Source organism: Mytilus edulis, chromosome 6 (assembly GCF_963676685.1).
Source record: "Mytilus edulis chromosome 6, xbMytEdul2.2, whole genome shotgun sequence".
NCBI classification, from domain to species: domain Eukaryota; kingdom Metazoa; phylum Mollusca; class Bivalvia; order Mytilida; family Mytilidae; genus Mytilus; species Mytilus edulis.
The window spans coordinates 66,065,325-66,088,813 of NC_092349.1; the positions used below are offsets into that span (position 1 = coordinate 66,065,325).

A 23,489-nucleotide genomic window follows, 5' to 3' on the forward strand; every position below is an offset into this window, starting at 1 on the left:
TACCAGAGCTATATATCACGCTGTTATATTTAAAGTTAATGGTGCACATGCTAAGGTTAAATTAGTTCAAAAATTCCATTTACGTCATCGTATGGTACATAATATTGCATGTTCGCAGGTTAATCTATTTCTACTGATACATGAACCAATTGACACAAAGATCAATGGAATTTCGATATTAAATTACTTTTGATACAAATTTTATTTTATCATTTTTTGGAGAGATTAGAAGTTGTTCTAAATCTTTACAAAGGCACCGGCCTCCCTAACAACATGACAGGTTAGCTACTGTTAGTAAATATATTCACACTGAAATAAAGTTCGCTATTGTTCTCATGTATGTGCACATAATACACATCTAAACTGAAAAAAATGGGTATATTATTGGAGCAGTTCATTCAAGAATGTATGTCATTAATGTGTGTTGAGGTGCAGGCTTTTTAAAAAAAAACGTTTTGATAAGGTAATTCGATATTGATACAATAGTAGTATGATTGACAACTGTCATTATCACTAAACAATCAGAGACAACGTAGATTTTTTATTACAATCCCCCACCTCCTAAACTGTCAATCAAATTGACCACATTACGTATCAACCTCAGTCTTACATTTATACAGACAATGCAATATACATTTAGATCTTAATATATACAAATATTTGACCTCATAATTGAATAAACAAATGTATATATTAGATGTTTGATATATATAAGGATGATAGATTTATTATTGCCTATTACTTTTTATCTACATTACATAAAGTGATTTTGTAAATTATATCTGAAAGATAAATGATTAATGGATTAACAAGATCTTTAAAAAAAAACATGAAATATGAATATAAATATGAATATATGAAAGGTATTCAAGTAAGGCCTATAATTTACTTGATAAATTTCCAATAACCATCTGTAATTAATCAACAATTTAGATCAGTTCACTTTATTTTTATCAGGAATTGGCTTGAGACAGTTTTAAAATTTTAAAACATTTTAATTATAACAAACGATTGTTTATTAGTTACATTCCCCATCAAAAGTCTATTTTAGTCATTTGAATTTTTATTAGGAGTGAATATATATTTTTGCAATCAAAGAAGAACCACATTTCAATAAAATTAATTTGATTTGTTTAAGTACATTTTCAATACCCTGTGTTGGAAAATACTTAAAAAATTGATCAAAAGGCACTCTACAACTTTTAATCTTCAATGTCATATACTTTTTTAGTAATCTCTTTTTCAACTTACAAAAGGCCCCAAAACAACATTTTTAGATTATTTTTGTTGACACTTTAAATTTCTTAGATGTTGGTCTAGATTTTTAAGTATTACAAGGATAGTTGGTAACATTTATTAGATGAATTTTTGATACGCAATTTATTGTTTTTTTTAAACATGTTCAGAACAGGCAACATTATATGGATAAGATATTAACTGCAGTTTAAATAAAATTGTGCAAATTAAGGTAGATTGATGGTATACCGCCATCTTGGATTGTACAATTACAGTACAAAATCGGTCTAGTTATTTGCCTAACTCTGCAAATTTAGACACAGATTTGCAATTCAATCGTTTGACTGTTTTTTCTATTTGAAGAAAACTTGTTAATTAATTGTATTATACAAAATATTTTAACAAATATCAATTTTTTGTTTTTAAAATAAAAAAAAAATCAAATAAGCCATTTAAGGGGAGATAACTCTTTTAGTACAAAATTTATACTGGGCTAATAGGGAAATTTTTTATTTTTACTTGTAGCAAGAAAATAAGTTCGGTGACACCATGTTTTCTTTTTATTTTCTTAAAACATCTTATAAAACCTTTCTTCTCACAATTTATTTCAAAATTCTATCTCATAGAATTTTTTTTATGCACACTAATGTGTTTTTATATGAACAAACTAACCAAATTTTGGCAATTTTCAACGACTCATAGCTTGAAAAATAGCACGGTGACCTATTCTTTTTACTTAATTTTTGAAAAGAGCATAGTAAAATCTTTATTTTGGCAAATTATAAAAAAATTCTGTCTCAAAAAATATATACTTGTGATCTACCTTAAGAGACCCATATTATTAAATTAAATGAGCTCATTTTCTTCTTATACTGGAAAAGCACTTCTCCTTCTAAAGACCTGCTGTTAATGCAATTTTCAATAGTGCTTCATTAATGTTCATTTTCTCCCCAACATTCTATAAATGACATTATTCCAACTACTCTTCTAATCTTTCCATGAATGATTTCCATCACTTTGATTAAGATACAGTACGATACAAGTTATGTATTGTCTAAATTATATGAAAAAAAATCGTTTAAACACACGAGAATTTTTTGGAAGAAATAAAAAAAAATATTCCATATTACATTTGACCTCTTTTAAATTGGGAACAATCACCAAAGACTGCTGACAGACACAAGCGAACCGAGATTTATCGATATGTTATGAGTGGTGTCCTTGCTTCTAGACCGATACCCTACATGTTGGATATGTCAAGTAAAAAAATTAACCTTAACAAATGTGTGGTTAACGTGTTTGTAAATACAAAAATATCCAACTTTGTCTTCGAAAAAAACGAGTAAGAAATAATAAAAACAAATCTTGCGTGAATCGTTATTAAAGGTAATAATTCTAGTTGTAACGTGATATAAATTACGAAAATATATAATAGCCCATTTTATTCAAACATACAAACTGATAACTCAATAAAAAGTCATGTAAATGAAACAACAGATGTATATTTTATGATTATAAATGTATTGGATTGGTTGCTGGAGAGATACTTTACCTGCGACACATGCATGAATTGACGTTGGACTAATCGAAAACATTTCAACAACGGTTTTGGAAAGGTACGTAGTGGTGAGTTCAAATTAAAACATCAATTATATACTAATTTAACATTGCAAATGGGAATCAGCATGATTTTTTACCAGATCCAAAAATACAGATTCATTTTTTTTTAGGCTGGTAATCAATGTTTTTGTGGTGATGACCCTTATCAATACGGCCCTGATGATATTGTTGACACCGATAGATATATCAATGTTTATGATTGTAATTATCAGTGCATCGGCGATTCTGGACAGATATGTGGAGGTTCATGGAGGTTATCAGTGTATGAAACAGGTATGTTAACTGATTTGTGAATAAGTATCCACATTTTAAAAAAAGGTTGTAAACATAATATGGAAAACGATGGTGTGAATAATGTTGTAAATCATCATTAAATATTCATTATTTCTCATGTTACAGTCAAACTGAAAAAAAAGGTATAATATTATTGTATTTCTCTAATTCTATGGAAATATATTCCTTTCCGAACCCATTGTATAAAAAAATTTAATCAACGTGTGGTTGCCGGTGATCTCAGAAGATGATTGATGAGTTAAAGGGTCATAACCTTTCTCTGCACCATGAAATGATCAAAATGTTCTAACAGGTGTTAATGAAATTGACAACTTCGTGGAAAGTGGAAGGCACTCCAAGGGGTTTTAGTTTAGAAAAAAGGAAAATTTATCTTTTAATCATTAGAGAAACAGATTATTACATAGTAACGCGTGGAAATCCGATAATCACTTGTATTAATGTAATAATCTATATTTATCAACAACTATTTTCCTGCATGTATTAAATAAATTCCTTTCTGGAATGAAAAATGGGAAATAAATAATTGTGCATAATTAAATTGTGAATTGGTATTGAAAACTTTTTAGAAATGGAGGAAATTGACGATACCATGTTACATGACTCGGAAGTTGTCACTGTTGCTTGCCTCGCCTCTATTTTTTCAAATCATTATACAATCAGTACTTAATTCCTTCATCAACTTGTCTGCATAATAAACGCTGAAAATCCTTTCTAATACGGCTTCATGAGGCAAAAACAAATCATTATTTTAACCAAATCACATTGTCTGTTACATCCAATTTCAATATACTGCGTTCAGATTCATATTTTAGTTTTACATTTCGACTCCCTTGTGTTTACTTCATATCGTATATTTTTCACTTAGTTTGTTAAATATGGTAAATAGAAATAGCAATTATAATAAACACAAATAATTATCCGACACATTCCGTGATATCGAAACTATGAACACCAATTATTTGCAATTCTTGTACGCAACACGACGGGTGCTTCATGTAAAACAGGACCTGCTAACATTCGCAGAACACTTGAGATCACCCGTACATTTTATTTTTGTAGTTTGTGATGGGTTTGGTGTTGCACAGTTTTTAGTTGTTCTATGTTATGCTGTGTTTACTGGTGTTTGTTGGTCTTTTGGTATTTTTCGCGTCTCTTTTAAAAAGCACATGCATCCATTTTGAACATACAAATCAAATCACAAACAAAAAAACACAAACACATAGAATGAATTTAATATAACTTTAAAAATAAACATAATTAGAGACGTCATCTAGTAGAAAGTGTCCTGCTATTCAGAACAGACATTATAATTAAACGTTGCTAATATTCAGTATGATTATCATCCTATTATAACTTTTTGTAAACGTTGTATTTTTAGAATATCTACCCTCAAAACAAGGACAAATTCAGCTCAAACTGGTCTCAAATAGCACCGTACTTACAACACCGGCCAACCAAGTCATGACAGCAAGAAGTAAAATTGAATGTGCAATGTATTGCAAAATATCGGACAACTGTAAAGTCTTTGTAATTTCAACAGAAACAGGACAGTGCAGTTTGTATAACAGCTACACTGTTATGTGCGAGGGAGTTCAGCAGGTTCAAGGATTCCAAGTTTTTATGATGAAATAAGTTTTGAATATACTAGTGAGATAACTGTGAATAAAAATAAGACTACCATAACAATTTAGTTTTGACTAAGATATGAAATAATTTGTTCAAAAAATAGTAGTCACCCCGAAATTATTTTATACCCCATTTATGGGCATTTTGATTCTGTTCTGTGTGTCCGTCCGTTCGATCATTCGTTCGTCTGTCCGTTCGTCCTTCTGTCCCGCTGCAGGTTAAAGTTTTTGGTCGAGGTAGTTTTTGATGAAGTTGAAGTCCAATCAACTTGAATCTTAGGACACATGTTACCTATGATAATGATCTTTCTAATTTCAATGCCAATTAAATTAGAGATTTTCTCCCATTTTCACTGAACATGGAAAATGATAGTGCGATTGGGACATCCGTGTATTGGGATCACATTCTTGTTTTATCTAATAAGAGACCCTTTTTCTTAAGCTTAAAAGATTTGAACACTAGTGTTGTTGTGCCCATTGATTTATACAGTCTATAATAACGCTCAGTGCAATTATTCGTCGGGGTTACATTTTTATAAAATATCGTCATATTGAATTGTGATTCATTTACATAAAGCATACCACGAAACATCAGTGACAGTTCTTCCTATACTAAGGTTGACACAAACACTTGGATCTAACTATATATTTTTCTGTTCAATTAATCAAAATAAATGCTTAAAATTATTGTAAATTGTCTTTAACATTTATTCCAGTGGTAATATAACTGATACTTTGTCCCCTCACTTCCTACTCTTTTGTGGTTATTGATTTAAGGTAGTTTAAAAAGGGTCGGAAATCAGTATATAGCAATCAAAAACATTAAATTAATCATTTCAAAATTTGTTTTGGAAAGGTACTTTTCACATTAAAACATTCCCTTAGGTTTGAAGTTTGTTTGGATGACACTTCAAAACCATTAATTTCAGAAAATGGGTGAGGTGAGGGTGTAAAAGGGCATCAAAAATGCCAAAAGAAGGAAAAATTACGAGTTTTGCCATTGTTTCTTAAGATTTAAAAGTGTCTGCCTACGTGACCCGGAGAAAATTATGGCGATTTAGACAGCAAAAACAGTTCTCATGACATTGGAATAAAAAAATTCCAGGGTCACGTTGGCGCAGGCACTTAAAAACTAAAACTTAGTTGTACTGAACACCTTCAAAGTGAATAATAATTACAATATTTGAATAATAACAGAAAGTATACCCTCCTCACCTCACCTAGTTGCAAAAATTAGTGGTTTTGAAGTATATCCAAACAAACGTCAAACATCAGGGAATGTTTTAACATAACAAGTAGCTTTCCAGAACAGAATATGAAAAATTAGAAAATAGCGGGGGCCAAAAACGAGCCTTATCGTACCTTGTCCTTTGGTAAGTTATGGTTATATTGCAAACAAGTTTTTTTTTTATTTATTCTGATATTGCAATTTTTTTTAACAGGATACAAATAATCAAATTTACCGTATATTTTTCGAAATTTCAGAATGGTTACACTTATGGATAACAATCGCTAGTTTCATTTCTGCAAATTGGAGATAGGAACGTTATTATTTTCAATATTAACGAGTGTACCTGTTTTGTACAAACAAATTGTAACTCATCTAGTACTGTGTTTGTTTCAGCGAACATAGTTAGTTTTGTTTTAAAATAGTCCCCAGTTCTAGTTGGAAGTTTTATTCCTTCTATATTAGGGTTGTTTCTAATTTAAGCTGAAAGTGGGTCTGTTTTGAATATATACCATAGGAGGAGCAATTGGGCATCTTTAACAAATTAACGAGTTAGGCTTACAAATCTAGACGTAAACCCATTCGTATGAATACACGTCTTAGCGTTAATGAAAAGCTTATTTACTCAACTCCTGATTTTTTCCACATACCCCAATTTTCATAAACACAAATCTATCCATTCCCACTCCGCTCTATCAAATGATTTTTGTTGGCCAAAGAATGAGGGGGGCAATAGGGGGTCCGTTAACATGTTAACAAAACCTCGATTTTGGCAAAAACAGTTAACAAAAAATGCAAAAATGCTGATAACAGTTGAAAACAGTTAACAGCTTTAATTGATCTCAGATAACAGTTAACAACACCTTGAAAAGGGCCAAAACAGGTTAACACAAAAAGGTATTGCCCCCTGAAGAATAATATCGCACCCTCCTCATTTTTTAATTCGCAAAATCTATTACATCTTGAAGTAATATATTGCCTTGGAAAATGTTGAGCCTTTTGACAAACTTTTTGATCCAAATTAATTATTTGCGGTAGTACATTTTTTAACCTTTTCGCGAGTACTTTGGCAATAACTTTAAAGTCCATGTTCAAGAGCGTTATATGTCACCATTTTGTTATGTCTTCTCTCTCCTACCCAGACTTTCACATAAGCGTTATCATACCTCTGTATTGAGATTCACAGAGCAAATTGTTGTCGAAAATTTCTTTAATACCGCCACAAATTCGTTACCAAATACCAATGTTCATTCACAATTCCGTCTTCCTCGGGGGGTTTATCAAGTTTCAAAATTCTAACGGCTTTATTTATTTCTTCAAAATTAATTACATTTCACACAGTTTCTTTTTTTATTTTCTTAAGTTAGTTTATGATCTTTATTCTGTAAAAGATTTATCTCACCCCTTGGACTTAAAATTATGTTTTTGTAGAAAGATACTTTGTATTCTTCTAGTTTCTATATCATCTTCATACTTTCCGTCTGAACCTTTAATCTAGTTCATAATTTTTCCGCGCCCCTCTTTTTCGAATTAAAAGAAGTACCCTGTAGATTTTTTGCCTTTCTCGTTACAATTAACCTTAGACCAAATTGTGACTGCCTCGGCTTTTTTTTGTCATAATAATCTACTTTCAAATTATTTAATTCGTTACCATTATTGGTAGGATTGGTTCCCGTAATATTATCCAACCTTGTTTCCCACTCCCTTGTTTGTTTCTGTAACGATTGATTGCTTTGCAACTTCTATAGTTGTCGGGAATACGTGAATTAATACTTTTTTTTTTATTTTTATCTTAGTTTCCTCCCACCATTCAATATTATTTTCGAACAGATTTTTTTTTTATTTCCAGTTTCCTCAAAACTGGTGCCTGATACTGCTATAATATTTATAGTTGGGTCCTGAATTCTAAGGCGACTGCAATTTGATGCACTAAATATTATTGTTTGAGAAGTTTGAAGTTTTGCGGGTTCTTTTTTTTTCAAACACGCTTTCAGTTGTTTTGTTAAATTCAACAATAAGTTCCTCTGTGTTAATATTCTCGGTAAACGAGTCATCTTTATTGGCGTCTCTGCCTTCTTGAATGTCGTGTTGATAGTCACCATATATACAGCTCTTGATGATCAGCCTGGCAATCTCTTTGTATATGACTTTCTTTACCGCATCGATAGCATGTTTTATCTTGGAATATTCTTTAATCTTTATTTCTTATTGAAAACAACTACTGTTTTGGGCTTTTGAATATCCTCAAAATTTTATACATTATGGAGACATTCGAATTGCTAGAAACGGTAGACAAAATGAAAAGTTAAAATGAAATTATCTTTCAAATGAAGAGTCGTCAAATCACTTTTCTTTTTATCCCAAACAGTGTCTGAATTTAGCTCAGGTAAGATAACATTCACTAGCCAATTCTATTGAACCAGCTACTTACCCGATTCAATAAGTTGTATATTAAATAAAAGATGTATATATGGTGACTATGAACTTATATATTAAGTTGACATACGAATTGCTAGAAACGGTACACAAAATGAAAAGTTAAAATAAAATTATCTTTCAAATGAAGAGTCGTCAAATCACTTTTTTTATCTGTCAGTATGTAAATGTTGGTCTGCTTCTGACGTGCTTCTAAACATTGGTGAAAAAATGAAATTATCAAAAATAATTAGATAACACGCGTTTTTGTCTTAAATATTTAGATTTAAAAACTTTTTATTTCCCCCCTTTTACGATAGTAGAAGGACATTATGTTTTTTGGTCTGTGCGTCCGTTTGCTCGTCTGTGCGTCTGTCCCGTTTCATGTTTTTGGTCAAGGCAGTTTACGATGAAGCTGAAGTCCGAACAACTTGAAACTTAGTACACATGTTCCCTATCATATTATTTTTCTAATGCTTATAAAACCGGAAGCAAAGTGACATTGGGAAATTATACCGTAATTCGAAACGAAAAGTGATTTATATGAACTCTCGTTTTGATTTAAATATTTATATGAACTCTCGTTTTAAATTGATTATTTCCCATTTTAGTTTTAAATTGAACATTTATTGTTTCAAATGTTTCTTTATTCTGAAATATAATGTTCCTTTATTTATTTCAAATACCCGAAGAGATTTAATTTCGTGGTTCACCTATACCTACGAAATCAACGAAAATTGGTATCCAACGAATAATAATGAATCCACAGTATAATACACTGTTAGGGCAGGAATCCCAGGGCTGGAGTTCACCACAACTGGGTCGTCTGAGCTCCGGATATATTCTGCGAGATTGCGCAGTAAATACTAAATAAAGTTCCGGTATCTAATCTGGTTATGGCAATAACTTTCCAGACCTTTACTACATTCCTCCCTGTTTTATTAAAATGTCAGCCATCAATGCTAACACTAATAACGATATATTAAAATCCGTCACCGAACAGAAAACAAATTCATAACTGTCAATCAATCAATAATCAGGTTAAAAACATATATACAAATCCCCTCCTCCTGCATTTATGTTATACAGTTGTCTGGCATTCCGAGTCGTCACCCTAGCTATTTCCTCGGAGTGGACGTCGAACATGGATGCGAGCTTCCAGATAATTTCCTTAAGTAGTCCAGGAGATGCCTCATGATGTCCTTGAGGGTTGAGATAAGGTGATTCGGTCTCCAAAACTAGATCCTCCAACTTCATCTCGCAAATGGTTGCTCTATAACCTGGGTACTTGTTATCCATGAGTAGGAATGGAGAGATGCCAAATTTACCGTTTGGAAACATGGTTTTACATTGCCTATATTCCTCCGTGTCACCGTTAAAACAATGCCAATGGATTGGATGATTTTCCTCTAGGAAATTAGTTAATGAATCTCTGCACATATTCATTATCTTCTTGTCTCCCCTGCAATGAATCACCACAGGAAGATGTTGCTTTTTTGCTATTCTCAGCTGCTCCTCGAACACGTGGATCTGTTTCTTAAGTTCTTTCCTATTTTGTTTATCAAAGGAGTCTAACCCGCATTCCCCAACTGCTGCGATCATTCTGTTCACACAGATTAGCATATCTTAATCTGTAATCCACGAATTCAAGACACTCATCTCCTCCCCTTTCACTATCCGTGGATGTACTCCAGCAGTACTTCTTATTCGTCGATCTTTCCTGATTTCTTCCATTTCTTCTTTTGTTGGCCAACGTCTTGGGAATGCATAATTTGCTACCAGGTGTCTTATTTGGTATACTGACTCCCCATCTTTCCATTTATAGATCGGTTAGCCAGAAAATCTGACTTGTTGTTTCATCTTATCCAAATGGAAATGAGAATCAGTAACCATAATAACCTTTTGAATACTGCATTAATAAAGGGATATTTTCTTTTCATATGTAATGAGGTTTTCTGCATCCTCAGTTCCTTTTAATAATAAAGCCAAAATTTTCCAATGTACCAAAGAATATATTGCAGATGGAGGAAATACTGCATGAATAACCTCAACATCAAATCTGTTTTTCTTATTGTAGAAATTCAGTAATGGTATATCTGTCCAATGGAATGACATTGTTTAAAGACAGCTTCCGTTCGTAAATACTCCACCAGATGATCAAGGGTCTTTTTGTCATAGCGCTGGCAAAGTTCCAAAAGGAGACCATTCATCAATTCTGTCCATACTGACTGGTATTCTTCTTTGAATATATATTATCAGCAATATTGCAGTTGTGGAGTTCAAGGCAATGATTTTCTAACATTTTGGTCTGACCAAATTGTTTATGGCAAGTCCAACATGCAGTTAGTGGATTAGTGTACCAGGGCAAATGTTGGTGAATTACATGCCTTCTGACATTAGTTAAACGACCTGGACATACCGGACAGAGTCTTGCCCTACTCAGATTCCTACACCTGCCTTTAATCCTTGTATCTTCCTCCAATCTTTCAGGGATTTCACCATCAAATGGACCATAATCAAGCTCATCATTCATACTTAAAATAAATTAACAAACATTTAAATATATACATAATAATAATATTTACACTATTTAAAAATATCTACTGTACATAATCATGTAAGTAGGATGGCATTTGTCTTTTGCGCCTACCTACTTGTCCCCGTTTGGGCCCATTATCTAATGTATCTGTATCACGATTTAAATCATCACTGTTCGGAAACAGCGAATTTTGACTCAAGTCATAAGCGAGTGTTGTGTCTAAATCGAAAGGGATGTCAATTAGCGAATGAAGATCTTTAAGAATTATCCGTTCATTATTAGAATTGTTTGTCAGAGAATCTGACACCAAGAAGGGATCATTGTTATCAAAATCGTCAGTCAGAGATTCTGACACAGGGCTCAAATCATTTTGAGTATTCTGATTCTCACCACTAAATAAAATATCCAGATATAAATCTTCCAGCTCCATATTAGTGTCTCGCTCCAATTTATTCTCGGCTCTTCCAAGAATATCATTTCTAAGTCTCTGTAACCATAGTGGTATTTCTCTGTCAATGCACAGTTTGAGTCTATCCGGTAAACGTTCCTTTATTTGTCCTAAAACCAGATCAATAGGCTGATTTACCTCTCGTCCGAATACCATGAATTTCGGTGTAAAACCAGTCTGCTGATTCTCTGTTGCTCTGATAGTACCTGCTATTTGTTGTAGGTGTATATCCCATCTGTTTCGAGTCTTCTTTAAGAAACAACGGATTATTTGAGTGATTATTCTGTTATATCTCTCTACCTGACCGTTGGAAGCAGGGTGATAGGCAGATGTTCTTGTCTTGGAAACTTCAAGAAGATCACATAGTTGTCTAATTACCCTCCCATCTACATTTTTTCCTTGATCTGTATGTAGCTCCATGGGACAACCGAATCTGGATATAGTGCTATCCATCAAAGCTTTTGCTACCACTTCAGCGTTTTGGTTTGGCAAGGGACAACATTCCAACCACTTGGTAAATTGATCTATGATGACTAGAACATACTTATTATTTTGTTTAGTGACTGGCAATGGACCAAGTATATCCAAATGAATACGTTCTCTTCAACGAAATTCGGTTCATCGTATTGACCGCTTAGAAATTAGATATTGAGAAACAACCGATCCAATTTTATAATAAATGACGTCATAATTAAGTCTGACATGGTTATTTATTTTGGCAATAACCTTTATACGACCAAGTACCTTGTGTTTCCGTTGTGTCGTTTGTTTTCTCCTATATTTGAGTGTGAATTCACATTACTATAAGACGTGTCACAGTACTTTTCTATCCCAAATTCATGTATTTGGTTTTGATGTTATATTGGTTATTCTCATCGGATTTTGTCTAATGCTGAGTCCGTTGCTGTGTGTGTTACATTTTAATATTGTGTCGTTGTTCTCCTCTAATATTTAATGCGTTTCCCCTTAGTTTTAGTTTGTTACCCCGATTGTGTTTTTTGTCCATAGATTTCTGAGTTTTGAACAGCGGTATACTACTGTTGCCCTTTATTTTAACATTTCTATTTACCTTTTTATCAAAAGAAGAATAATAACAAAATGAGAAAATATCTATTAGGGTAATACATAATAAGCATGCCAAGTGTAAATATTAAGTAAGTATTTACTAAAAAAAAAAAAAAAACATTTGTACATGTTGTAGTTAAAATACAAGAATCTTAGTGGATTTTCATTCCAATTTCACTCTTACTAACATAAACAAGTCTTTTCAAAGATGTGCAAATGGTATGCATAATTTTAGAATATTTTAAAATCTATCTACTTTTTGTCCGGGATAGATCCACGTTTAAATTTAAGTAAATATTTGATGTAGTTTTAAAACCTTCGACGAACATATTTCTTTTTCATTATAAGTGAAATTACTATTAAGGCAAGTAGTATTCGTACACAATGAAATCTATAATATAACAGAAATACTTTGACAATATAAGTTAAAAAAAAATGTTTTAAAATCCGCCTTGCTTTTCATTTTACAATACCACTTACACTGTACACTAACATGAAATCTTTTGACTGAAGTTCTATTCTGTGATGGTTGTCCTGGTGGTATTAAAGTGTTCATTGCATGACAGGTGTAGTAGCTACTGTATTCTCTCTGTATATTGCTAATGGCAAGAAGTGTGCCATTTTGTCTAAAACTTGGATCATTTGAACGATTCAACCATATGAATAACGAGTCTGGACTAGCATCGATATTACAGATAATTGTTAACGTATTCCTTTCTTGAATGATTTGATCAGAAATGTCTAAGATCATAGGACCATCTACGATATCAAATAATGTTAATCCATTTTTATAAATACTATGTTCAAAAGTAATGTCAAGCTAATTACATGGATTATGAACAGTCAAATACAAATATATATCTAAAAGTATACTGGATACATTCCTTTATATAAAACAGTTTATTATATCACTGAGAAAAATAAATTATCAAATAATTATGTATTGATCGAAACGATTTAGATTGTTAAAACATAAAACCTTATATATTATCAGACATCAAGTCAAAATACTCAATTTTCATTGGAAATGTCATACGAAACGGAAGAATCTAAGGATATTTGACGAAAAACTGTAGGTTTGGGAAAAGAGTATTGCAAACCAATGAAAGAGCTCAAACTGTACACTAAAACAACTTCATGAAAATCTTACAATTTGAAACCATCTTTGCAAATACAAAGTTTATATAATACACGATTTTCTACCAAGAGTTTTAAAAGATAATAAAATGAAAAAGAAGATGCGATAGGAAAGCAAATGAGACAATTCTCCAACTACATTTACTTGGCTCACAACGAGCAGCACAGCAACCTTTAACTCTTAATCAGTCATCTTTCAAAGTTGTTATTAATCCAGTAACGTTGTCATTTTTAAATTAAGAAAAATAAACAGTGATAAATTGTATGATATTGAAAAAAGCATCAAAAGTTAATTTCTATTGGTTAGAGAATGTATGCTATTTTCAGTCTAGATTTTATATCTTTTTAAAAACACAATTCCATGTACATGATGTATATCAATGGATAACGGACTAAAAATGTTGTAAGCCGACTGAAATTTTTAATGTGTTATATATGTCCTTGTGTGCAGTTTGTTTTGCATTCAAGAAACAATAATATCGAATTTCCAAAGATATAAATAGTTTCAGTGATAAAGCATGTAGAGTGACTGTCAAAGATTGGCAGATTTAGTTGAATTTCAATTTTACAGACAATAAAATCATACCAGATCAGAAGCATTATTTCTTTGGGAATGATGCATACTTACACAAAATTACGATATATATGTCGTGCGATCTTACAAAATGTCCTAGCTGTACAATATATTTTCTTTCCGTTGTCGACAATATCACCGATATATTCCAGAGCACTTGATGATATTACTTTACCATTACACCCTGGATTACAGATATCAGTTTGAACTTTAGAGTCGCTTGTTATATTGATTTCAGATAGATACCACAGTATTTTTGAGGCCGGTCGTCCACCATCGGATGAACATATGAATCGTTGTCTGCTGCCCCACACAATTTTTATCGGATTATCATCACCACTCAAAAATAACTTTATGGAAACTTTTGTAATAGGAACTGAAATGGTAATGCAAAAACATTAAATACAAGTCAAAAGAAGCAAACTACCTATCTAAATGTACCAGTATATCAAATCGATTGGAAAGTTTGCAATGAATGACAACTAAAAGTAACTTATCAAATATTTTTTCAAGATATGATTCAAATGAACACAAATCAAATCAAGTTCATCTGAATAACTCTCTGTTTTGATATCCAGAGAGTAAGAGTGATGATTAGAAAAACTCAAAACACTTCAAAAGTGCAGAAAAAACGTATTCTGCACTGTTTTTCTACGCCTGAAGTAGCGTAGTGACGTCAATGCGGAGTTTCCCCGTGTGTTAAGTCCAAACACAAATACCTAACGAACTGACAAGATGAACGATTTACGACTACGGTAGGATATGTAATTTTTCGTGTTTTGCTTTCTATTATTTCTATTAGACACATGAACAAATAAACATTATGTGTAATTGCAAAACGCAAACTGTTGTCGGATTTTGATTTTGAAATAGCACAGTTACAAAAAGAAAGAAATTCGTGTTATATTTATATCCTATTTATGTACATACATATTTTTTATTAAATAAAGTTACCGGTTCATCTTATGTATTTTCTGTGTATTACATTTTTTTTTTTATTATTAGGTAAATGTTTCATCTATGCATATATCACTTACCGTTTACATATAATATAACTTCATTCGAGATGCGCTCTTCGAAATAGCTTAAACATGACCAGTTACTTCCATGTACGGTGTTTATATCAAACGATCCAGGTATAGTCAACGTATAGGTGTCAAAGTTACAACTAAATGTATAATTTAAATTACACTCCTCCAAAAATCGACAACTTCCATCTGAATTAATTCCTAAAATTTCACATTCGCCTATATCGTTTCTAGTAAATGTAACGAATATATCACTTGTTACACACATGAAGTTGAAGTCCATTCCAGCAGTGGCTGTATCAGGGGATGTCGTCAACTTGATTGCTGAAAGTTACGATATTATTTCATGAAAATTCTCATAGGCGTATGATTGGCTGAATATCATAGTTTGCTAAGCGGGGTATACATTTTTACTGCTGATACTGCATTGATAATACCGATAACAATAAAGAATGTATCTACAAAGCCTAGCTACCTAATGTCAAAATAATGTCAAACACGTTTGATACAAAATTTTAAACAAAAGTATGACCGGAATTAATTCAGACAATAGCACGATACATAGCTCATACCAAAAAGAGTATAAAATACACCTTTTCATTTCCTTTTTGTGACTATAGAAAAATATTAATGTGAAACTGAAATAAGACTAAACTAAGTCAGGAATATGACAGTTGTTGTCCATTCGTTTTGTATGTGTTTTGTAATTTGATTTTGCCATGTGGTTAGGGACTTTCCAATTTGATTTTCCTCTGAGTTCAGTATTTTTGTGATTTTACTTTTTAAATATACTAACTTCACTGTATGAACCGCTTGTCCAGCTACAATGTTAAATGCACATTACTATGCAATTGTCCATAAACTGTCTTGTCTGTATTTAAATAAAATTCATTTTTAATATGATTTTACAAGCAAAGTTTAAAAAAAAAAATTGCCTTATTGTTTTTCGAAATGAACAATGTATCTGATTAACTTGGAAAACAACTCATTCGCCCTGCCCGTGTCTGTTGCCAAGTTTATAAGGAATGTACTCTAAGTATTACTAGTAAATTATAAGCCAGGGATTTCGTTACAAAAAATCACTTAAAATTTTAAATAAATTCTCCCATGAATATAATGATTTGGTTTTGAAGTTTGGTTGTACTTAGAGAACACTTATTTCAAAAGGGATAGCACATCTCATTTTTACGGAGATGTTGTGTACCGTGCCCGGAAAATAAGAAACGATCCTTGTAAACTTATCGATCCTTTTAATACATTTATTCTAATAGCTTACCTTTTCAACAATGTAATTATATCTTTGAATATTGTGTTTGTAGGTATTAATATTAATTTTGTTATCAATAATTGCAATTAGCAAAAAGGCAAACTAAATATTATTTTTATATACAAATGCACTTTCATGAATCTACAGTCTGTCGATACCTGCATTATTGTTTTTCTCTGACTGTTTATGACGTTTTTACACTCAATCCATTGAATGTTGGATGTGTTCTGATTGATTTATAGTCTTTAATGCAGGATTTTTTGTATTTGTTGATATTTGCTTTGAACTACCTGTCAGTAATTACGAGGTCTCTCAGATCTGAACTCAGTGGGCTTTTTTTTTTTTTTGGATGTACAAGAACCCAGCCATGTGTTTTTGTTCGATGAATTTCTAATTATATCTATCATTGTCTATCTGATGAGTTGATCTTTTAACTGATTTTGATAATTCGTTTTTATGTTAAACCGTGACACCACTGTTCCAGGTTGGATTCCGGTTGGGATTCATTAACATTATTAACCCCTGTGTATGTTTATGCCTGTCCCAAGTCAGGAGCCTTTAATTCAGTGGTTGTCGTTTATTGGTGTGTTACATATTGTTTTTCGTTCATTTTGTTTGTACCTTTTTTTGGCCATTTTTTCTCTCGTTTGAATTGTGTTTTTCGTATTTATTTCTGGGCCTTTTATATCTGGCTATGCGGTTTTGGCTTTACTCATCGTTGAAGGCCGTATGGTGGTCATCTATAGTTGTTATGTAGTTTGATCTCTTGTAAAGAGTCATTTTATTGTCAATCATACAGGCTATTCTTTTTTTTAAATAAACCTTGTCTTCTTTTTCTTAAGTTCATTTACGAATAAGAAAAAACATGACAAAAAGGTAAAATGATAAAAAAAAACACATATTCATTCGAAAATTATTTTTGTTAATAAATCGATTTTATTAATAAAAAATAAGGAATTTATACTATAGGTCTATTATAGATTTTCTTTCTTTTTCAAATAATTGTTATCTTAAATTGTACAACATGTACAATTATATTTCGCTAAATGGGACTAAAGTTAAGACTTTTCATATTTTTTTTTTTTTTTATATTATTTTTTGACACAGGACGTCGCAAACCGATGGAAATTTACACCTGTCATACATAACAAACAATACCTCTTAATGTATAGTATCAACAAATTATGCAGGACATGTGGTTTATGTCTGCATTACAGCAAACGTGAGGGTATCCAAATTGCAAATATTTTGACAGCTTTTTCACCTACATTTTTTTTACGATTCACACAAAAGTTTCTATTTTGTGTTTATTTTGTAGACGTATATTTGTTTACTATAGAGTTACACCAGTTTAATTTTGAAGCCTCATTGAATGATTAATTGTTTGAACCAACCCAAAATCCACGAATCTGTACTGACGGGTATCCAAACTGCACGGTACTGTGACGTTAGAAGATCTATCTTGTTACCAAAAATGAATTTAGTGTCACAGGCATGGCATTACAAGATGAAACTTTTGAGTGTACATTGAAACTATATGAGTTGTAGTGGCTTTACATAATGCAATAACACAGACTGACGGACCAACAATACCAACATTTATCATCATCTGTTGTTGGTCGATTTTCAAAAACATTGATCTTGGTTACATTAAAATCTTTAAAGTGTAAGAAAAGAAGAAGAATGTTTATTCTCACAGCCAAAAGGAATTAAACTTTAAATTTGACGTAATAACCGAAATTCCAATATTAAAATACTATTCAACTATAATGTGTTCACCGATCCCTTTAAAAGCAAATGTAATAGTTGAATGACATCGTGATCAGGATATTTCTTCGATCTATACTTTCACATATTAAATCAGAGAGAAAAATGCAGTAATCGAAACAAATTAATAAATAAAATGAGGATTTGGTTTGATTACCAATGAGATAAATCTTCAGAAAGGACCAAATGACACAGAAATTAACAACTTTAGTTTATCGTACTGCCTTCAGCAATGAACAAAGCTTATACTGCATAGTCAGCTATAAAAGGCCCCGAAATGACAAATGTAAATAATTCAAACGAGAAACCTATTGTTCAATTTATGTTCACGAACATAGTGGACGAGTCGGGATATTTGCACATCCCAACAAAAAAAAAGACACTAAGTGCAGGTCGGAACATACTCGCAGTTACTGACAGCTAGTTCAAAGCCAATAACAATTAATAAAACCGTGTGCAATGTATGTGATCGACAATGTCCAAATTTATAGCTAGGGGAATCATAGAAGTAAATAGTACCGTGCTAAGAAGGAAAAAAAAATCACAAAAAGAATGTCAATGTAATCATGGTGTAAAATGGTATGATCAGAAATGTAATTTGACAATTATTGTCTACTTTTATTAATATTTTGAGGGATTGTGTTAGGGTTAAGAAAAGTTTAACTTGAAACTAAATACAGATAACACAAATTGATAATACCTGGCGTATTTTTTCCAATTAGAAGTAAATATGTTTTTATAATCCAATAAACTGCAATCTTACACCAGTATATGCACAGTTAAACTTCCTGTTTTATTAAAACTGAGATATCAAAGTTTTGTACTTGTTTAACCTTATATATAAAATATACGAATAACTGTACGTCTGTCTTGTCAAATCATTTAAATTTAGTTTTTAAGAAAAAATGATAAATGTTTAATATTTGGTGCAACCTTGACATAAGGGTAAAACTTAGGTTGATATATGATGAATTTAATGATTATTATCATCGTTTTTTCCCGAATTGGATATTTAAAATATGAAAATGTCAAGCTAATCTAAGATGTCAGTCCAGAAATAAAAAGCAAAAAAATGTCACATATTAGAAAACTTTTTAAATCTAAACTTAAGGGTTTTTGCAAACATTTTGCTTTCAAAGCAAATCTCATCATTCGATCTATAAGTTGCATTTAAATATTATAACAGCATGTTTATGGCCATTTCTAAGGAATGAAATCATAATGGAGCAGACCTTCTTGTCTCTGTAATTGCCTTTGAAGTTTGAAAGGATATCTACAAGATATAAACACTTATAAGAATTTGTATAATTGTATTGAAATAATAAATTTATCTAAAAATTAAATTAGATGGTATAGATTCATATTCATAAGAAGAATTTCGAGTATCGTTGTACAATGTTAGCAAAACCAAATCTGCAGAGGAGGGCTATCCTCACTCGGTTTATGTCGATAGTTTATTTGAATAAAATTCGATCAGAATCAATATTTATTAACACCCTATAATTATGTAGTGATTTAAAAATAATTTCACACAAAATTAAGGTAACTTTGCACGTTCAGAAAATGGGGTAATGTCATCGATCGCCAATTTCATGGTCTATGGTGAACTTGACTAATTTACTATCGAAATTAGTATCAAGATGAAAATGATTTGTTTCTTGTACAAGCTTGTAGCAAATGTTGATAAACTGTCTGGAAAACTCTAAAAGCTTATGTTCAATTTATTTGAACTTGGAATAATTCTTTTCAGTGGATTAATTATGTAAAATCTATTTTTGACCGGTAGCAGTGAAAGGAGTAGGTCTAGTAAGAGCCAATTTTGGCCTGAAATATTAGGTTCATCTAATGAAAGATTTTGGATACTTTTTAAACACTTAAATGTCTTTTTCAGTCAATTCAATTAGTTGATATGAAAGATTAGAACTGATTTAGTTATCAAAGACGCACACATTCAAGCTTAAGTATGAAGAATCTATCAAATATGCCATAAAATGTCACATTTCAGATGGTTTTGTGTCAAAATGAAAGTTGCCGCATTCGTGTCAATTTTCAACCTTTATATATGTTATGTATCATCATCAAATACAACATACATTGAAATATGTAGACTGAAAACAAATGCGGTCACTTTCATTTGAGACGGAAACCGCCCAAAAACTAGATCATTTGCTAAAATTGTGAAGATTTCAGTAATATTGCATGACTTAATGATGCTAGTATTCGATACATTTGCATTGCATTGTCAAAAACAGCCCATATTTATGTAACAGAGGTATTCTACTTTCCAATAAATAGCCAAAAGTTAACATTTTAATAATATTGTGAAACTACTATATATTGGGGCCAAAAAGAGGCCTTACTGGACCTACTTCTTTGGCACGTACAAGAAAACGTTAATTTGAATTTTTCAAAAATTTACGTTAAACAAAGACTCCATGATCAGTTCATACAAAAATGATTTTCGGATAATGATAACTCATAAAAGGGGAAGTTCTAATCAACATTTAAGACTAGCTTCTGTATGGAACCCTTTCTTATTAGACTTAGAAAATTTAGTAGACTTTGTATTTTCAAACTTCGCACTTGCAATATCAAATTTCCAATCTAAACGGGGAGATGGAATAGAATTCCAGAAATTGAAAAGAAATGTAAGTTTTGTAAGACTGGTCTTGGAGATGAGTATCATTACACATGTAACAAAGCGCTTTGTAACAATGCTGATGATATTGAAGTAAGACAGGTATATATTCCTATACAGAATCAACCCAAATATAGAATGTCAAAATATTGCAACTCAAATGTATTAACTTAACTAACCTTTCTATTTTCATTCAAAAGGTTGAAAAACTACTGCTTTCTCTGTAAATCATCACATATGAATTTATTTATATATGTTACATTTTTTGTTACTATCCATCATCATTTGATTGTGTTCATGTGATCACATGGTTATTTAAACATTACAGATTGCACGGACTGTTTGCGATCTGGTCAATAGATTGAGTATACATGTAGTTTGGTAAAAAAATATTTATACTGTTTCATTTTATGTATTTTACTCATTTCGCTTCTATGTTATTCGTGAGTGTGGGTATTTGTCGCTCCTGTTACGCAGGTAATCTGCGCCTGGTGTATTTTGAATGAACAGTTCAAACAACAACACAAAAAAAGAGACAACTTATCAGTTGGTAAGTTTTTTGTTTAAACTATACTATTGTTAGAACTTTAAAGTTCACTCAGGAACTTGTAACATTATGACCTTTAGTTTTCAAAATTAAAGTAATTTTTTGAAAAAAGGAACTTAGAATAAAATCAATTCAGGACAAATTTAAATTAGTGGCTCTAAGGAAATTTAACACGATTATTTAAATATTCGCATTATTGGCACTCAACACAAAGATACTGAAATGTTATACAAATACAAATTAGATATACTTGTTAGAGGCAGTCGATATGCTGAAATCTAATAACTCTATAAAGAAAAAAAGAAAAACATGTCCAAGCAAAAACTGAGCCCATCGAAAGAAATCTAGAAATATTGAGATAGGGTGCGTAAAAAAAAAAGATGACTATTTTGAACTCAACGATTTTTCAACTTGTCAAAGTGTTTACCAATGCAAACTCTAGTGTCATAGAATTCAATTATTGAAACCTTTCTAGAAGTATGAATGAAGTTTTCAAAAAATGCCATATTCTGATATTTAGATAAATTCTCCTCTATTAACTATATTAAACGTAATTATCTTTTGCTTCTTCTTGTATACAAATATTCTGACATATTTATCTACTTCAAATCCTACTTCCACATTTCCTCTTGTGCATAATCATTCTTGTAATCATATCTTATTTAACAAACTTCCTCCTTCAAGTATGTAAATAAATCTACCGAAGACGAGACGGATATTCATTTACGTTAATTCTGTCTGTTTACTTTTAAAAAAACAAAATTTTAAATATATACCAGCTTTGATGAGTGTTTGGTATACTATTATAAATATTCACTTCTGTTGAATGAACTATGAACAACAAAATTATTGAGTTTGTAAAAAGAAATTCTGCTAGATACATTTCTACCGTTCACCTTACAACAACATTATTTTCATTTACCTGTGACCTGCGGTATTTTGTTTAATTTTGTTTTTCTGAAATTGTTTAACATGTAACCCCTTACTTTATTGATTTTGTATTTACATTGTGTCATAGATCAAATCCATTTCAATTGATATCTTATAGTGTGTCTTTTTTATGTTGTGATGTTACACTATTGTTTCAGATATGGGCAGAGGTTAGTACCCATTAAGATGTTATAACCGCTGCATTTGTTTGCGTCTGTCCTAAGTCAGGAATATAAGTTCGGTAGATGTTAATGTGTTTCATTGATGTTTCTCGTCTTTTATATAGCTTGACCGTTTGTTTTACCCCTTTTTGGCCCTTTATAGCTTGCTGTTCGGTGTGTGCCAATGCTCCGTGTTGAAAACCGTACTTTGACATATAATGGTGTACTTTTACAAATTGTGACTTGGATGAAAGAGTTGTCTCATTGACACTCATACCACATCTTCTTATATCTATATAATAGGTATAAATGTTAATCTTAGGTTTGCAGCAGTCAATATTATGTTAGTATCTTAATCACTTTAATACATACAAATATGTCAACAAAGAAAACAAAAAGGCATATAGACAAAGCACATTATTAAAAACGAAACACATAAATGAAAAAATTACCATAGCACAATAAAAGAATGACAGGAAGCGTAATTATCGAGCCAGGTCATGTTACAGTAAAAGTAATACTTTACAAAGACAAATAAAAGAACAATCTGACACGTTTTTAAGATGATAAAGAACGTCAGTACATAGAATTAAGACCGACGTGTATTATTTTTGTATTTGATACGGAATTTTTTTCAACAAGTAAAGGTAAGCATATCATGCTCAACTTTTGGCACCAGTTGCATTGCTCATTTTAAGTGCATAATCCGATAATGAGTCTTACTTGTTCTGTAATAGTACATTCCTAGAAAAGAGGACAAAATTGTCGTTACATATATTCCAAAACGGCCAACCAACCGTGGATGTCGTCCATATAACTTTCTAGTGGAGAAATTACACTACTTGGAACTCTTGACTCAAAAGCAGCTTTGTAAGCAACAATCATCTATCAAATATGGTATGATATGAAACACAAAGTCATTTTTGGGGACCTTAAAATTGTAGCTGGCTGTTCGTTGTGCACCAAAGCT

At 31.5% G+C, this 23,489-nt stretch overlaps 1 protein-coding gene across 1 annotated transcript; it reads right to left on the minus strand.

Moving 5' to 3' along the window:
* Nucleotides 1-9,459: 9,459 nt before the first annotated feature.
* On the minus strand, nt 9,460-10,020 carry LOC139526551 (uncharacterized metal-dependent hydrolase YabD-like). Its single transcript, XM_071321711.1, has one exon. The coding sequence runs from the start codon at nt 10,018-10,020 to the stop codon at nt 9,460-9,462; it is 561 nt and encodes a 186-aa protein (XP_071177812.1).
* Between the last annotated feature and the right edge of the window lie 13,469 nt (nt 10,021-23,489).

What these genes read in the sequence shown, in the direction of transcription:
- LOC139526551 (XM_071321711.1), bottom strand. Translation starts at nt 10,020, where the DNA reads ATGATCGCAGCAGTTGGGGAATGCGGGTTAGACTCCTTTGATAAACAA.